This window comes from Asparagus officinalis, chromosome 5 (assembly GCF_001876935.1).
Source record: "Asparagus officinalis chromosome 5, Aspof.V1, whole genome shotgun sequence".
Taxonomy (NCBI): Eukaryota; Viridiplantae; Streptophyta; class Magnoliopsida; order Asparagales; family Asparagaceae; genus Asparagus; species Asparagus officinalis.
Genome location: NC_033798.1, coordinates 112,714,696 through 112,717,304, shown reverse-complemented (window position 1 = coordinate 112,717,304; position 2,609 = coordinate 112,714,696). Strand labels below are relative to the sequence as shown.

The window sequence follows — 2,609 nt, the reverse complement described above, 5'->3', positions numbered from 1 at the left end:
AGGAATAAATGTTCATGAGATGCGCTTACTCTACCACATAGCACACATAAAGGGTCAGTCTAAACATTCTTCTTTAACAATCTATCCTTTATGTTCAAAGGCCAAAACAGAAACTTAACTTTCAAAGGGGCGATCGCTCTCCAAATATCAGTAAATTGTACCTAAGCCCTCCATCTATCAAAAACTGATATAAATATATTGTTTAAAAAAAAACCTCTTTTGGCTTTCAGCATCCAACTTCTTTTATCAGGACTTCCAACTATTTCTACTTGCTTCAACATATTTAGTAATTCCAAGTATTGGAACATTAAATGCCCAGTTAACTGTCTAGAAAATTGAACGTGCTATCTCCAACTTGTTCTTTGGGTTTAAATTCAATATATAGGTCAATATATTAAATAAATATGTATTATGTGTTATCAATCAAGGTTAGCCTATTAAAGTGAGCTAATTTAGAGTTTGAGATTTTAATGCATAATTAAAGTATGAGCCTCCTATGTGTAAAGACCAAAATATAGTTGTTAATTCTATGATGGACTAAATTGATAACTATGAATAACTGATTCAGTTATAAATAGGGTTGTGGTTCTCCAAATCTCTACGTAGAATCTCTTTCTGATTTTTCATCTTCAGAAGGATTAGGGTTTCTCTAAAGAGGATATAACACGTACAAGATTTGGAAGATCTGCATCTAAAAAAACTCAAGAATCACATCATACTCGGATTCAGGTATGGCTCCGCATCTTCTTAATTATTTCAATAGTTTGACATGAACAATCTTGGGATTGATTAGGGTTTTATCTATTAAAGCAAAAGTTTTTTTATCTAACAATTGGTATCAGAGCTGTGTTCATGTTAATCTATTGAGAATAAATTTTAATTTCTGATGTGATTCTCTTGTATGTTCTCAAATCTAAAAATCCTTTTTTTAATTGTTTAATTTGAGAACAAAATTTGGTAGTTCTTCATCTTATATATTCTTCTTGATTTCGGATTCAAAAGGGTTATCATATTTTAAATTTTATGAATCCGATTTAGAAGAATTGATTATATATATATATATATACACACACACGTGTGTGCGTGTGTGTTTGGAATTAGTTTATTTAGTTATTTATTTATTTAGTTGATTCAAAATTTCAGCATTAAAGTTTATTAAAGATATATGATGTATCAAAAGAATTGATTGAAACACGTTACTAAAGTAACCTCTCTTGTGTAGATCAATTTATTTTTAAACATCAAAAAGCAGTGTTATGTATGATTCATGCAAATATTAATCAGCCTAAAGGAATGTTAATATTTAAATAAATCATATGCATATCTGTGGTGATAAATATGTGACAATTATTTGGTTTAACATGTGAGCAATAAATCGGTCCAAAGAAAGGTTTATTGTTTGACATGTCTTATTGTCAATATTTAATCACTACACCAAGAATACCACTTACAAATTAATATTTCTGTCCAAATACTAAATATTAATGTTGTGTTAGGTATCTTGAGATGGGTATTGCTAATTTTGAATTTGTAAATTTTAATTTATTTTCTTATGTGAGCTTATTTATTTTATTATAATGTTCTTTGATTCAGCTATTAGTTCTGCGTCAAATATCACTACCAACATTAATTTAATTCCTATGCTAAATGACATCAACTTCAAGTCATAGCAAGAGAATATTATGATAGTTCTCGGAGTCATGAATCTCGACCTTGCGTTAAGGCTTCCTTCTCCTGCACCTCTTACGGACAAAAGTTTTACTGATGAGAAAAAGGATTTGGAGAGGTGGGAGAAGTCAAGTCTCATGTGTATGATGATCATGGAGATGGCCATTCCAGAAGCATTCAGGGGTACTATGTCTGAGAAGATAACTACTACCAAAGAGTTCCTTGAGGATATTGAGAAGAGATTTGCTAAGAATGAAAAGGCTGAAACTAGTACACTTTTAGAAAATCTTATCTCAATGAGATACAAGGAGAAATGGAACATTAGGGAGTACATAATGGAGATGTCTCATGCTGCATCAAAGCTGAAAGCACTTAAACTTGAACTCTCTGTGGACTTGCTTGTGCATTTAGTTATTATTATATCTCTTCCCACACAATTCAGTCAATTCAAAGTGAGCTATAGTTGCCAAAATGAGATTTGGTCTCTTAATGAGCTTATCTCATATTGTGTGCAAGAAGAGAAAAGGTTAAAGCAAGAGAAGACAGAAAGTGCTCATTTGACTAGTACTTCTAAGGACAAAGGGAAGAAAAGAATGAAAAATAAAGAAGCTGCAGAAGCTCAACCACAAAAGAAACAATACAAAGAAAATAATTAAGATATGTGTTTCTTCTGTGGGGCTGCGGGACATAAGAAGAAAAACGGTACCAACTATCATGCATGACATGTAAAGAAATGTACACTTTTTAAAAAAAATTATTTTGAGGTTAATTTATCTTCGGTACCTAGACACACAAGGTGGTTAGATTCTGCTACCACAACTAACATCGATGTGTCTATGCATGGTTGTCTAAGTTGCCAAAAGTCAAGTGATGGTGAAAGATGCATCTATGTGGGCGATGGCAAGAAGGTTAAAGTTGAGGCAATTGGGACATTTATGTTA

The 2,609-nt window shown here is 31.8% G+C and overlaps 1 protein-coding gene across 1 annotated transcript; it reads left to right on the top strand.

The window, feature by feature from the left end:
• LOC109842402 lies at positions 1,701 to 2,324 on the top strand. Its single transcript, XM_020411282.1, has one exon. The coding sequence runs from the start codon at positions 1,701 to 1,703 to the stop codon at positions 2,322 to 2,324; it is 624 nt and encodes a 207-aa protein (XP_020266871.1).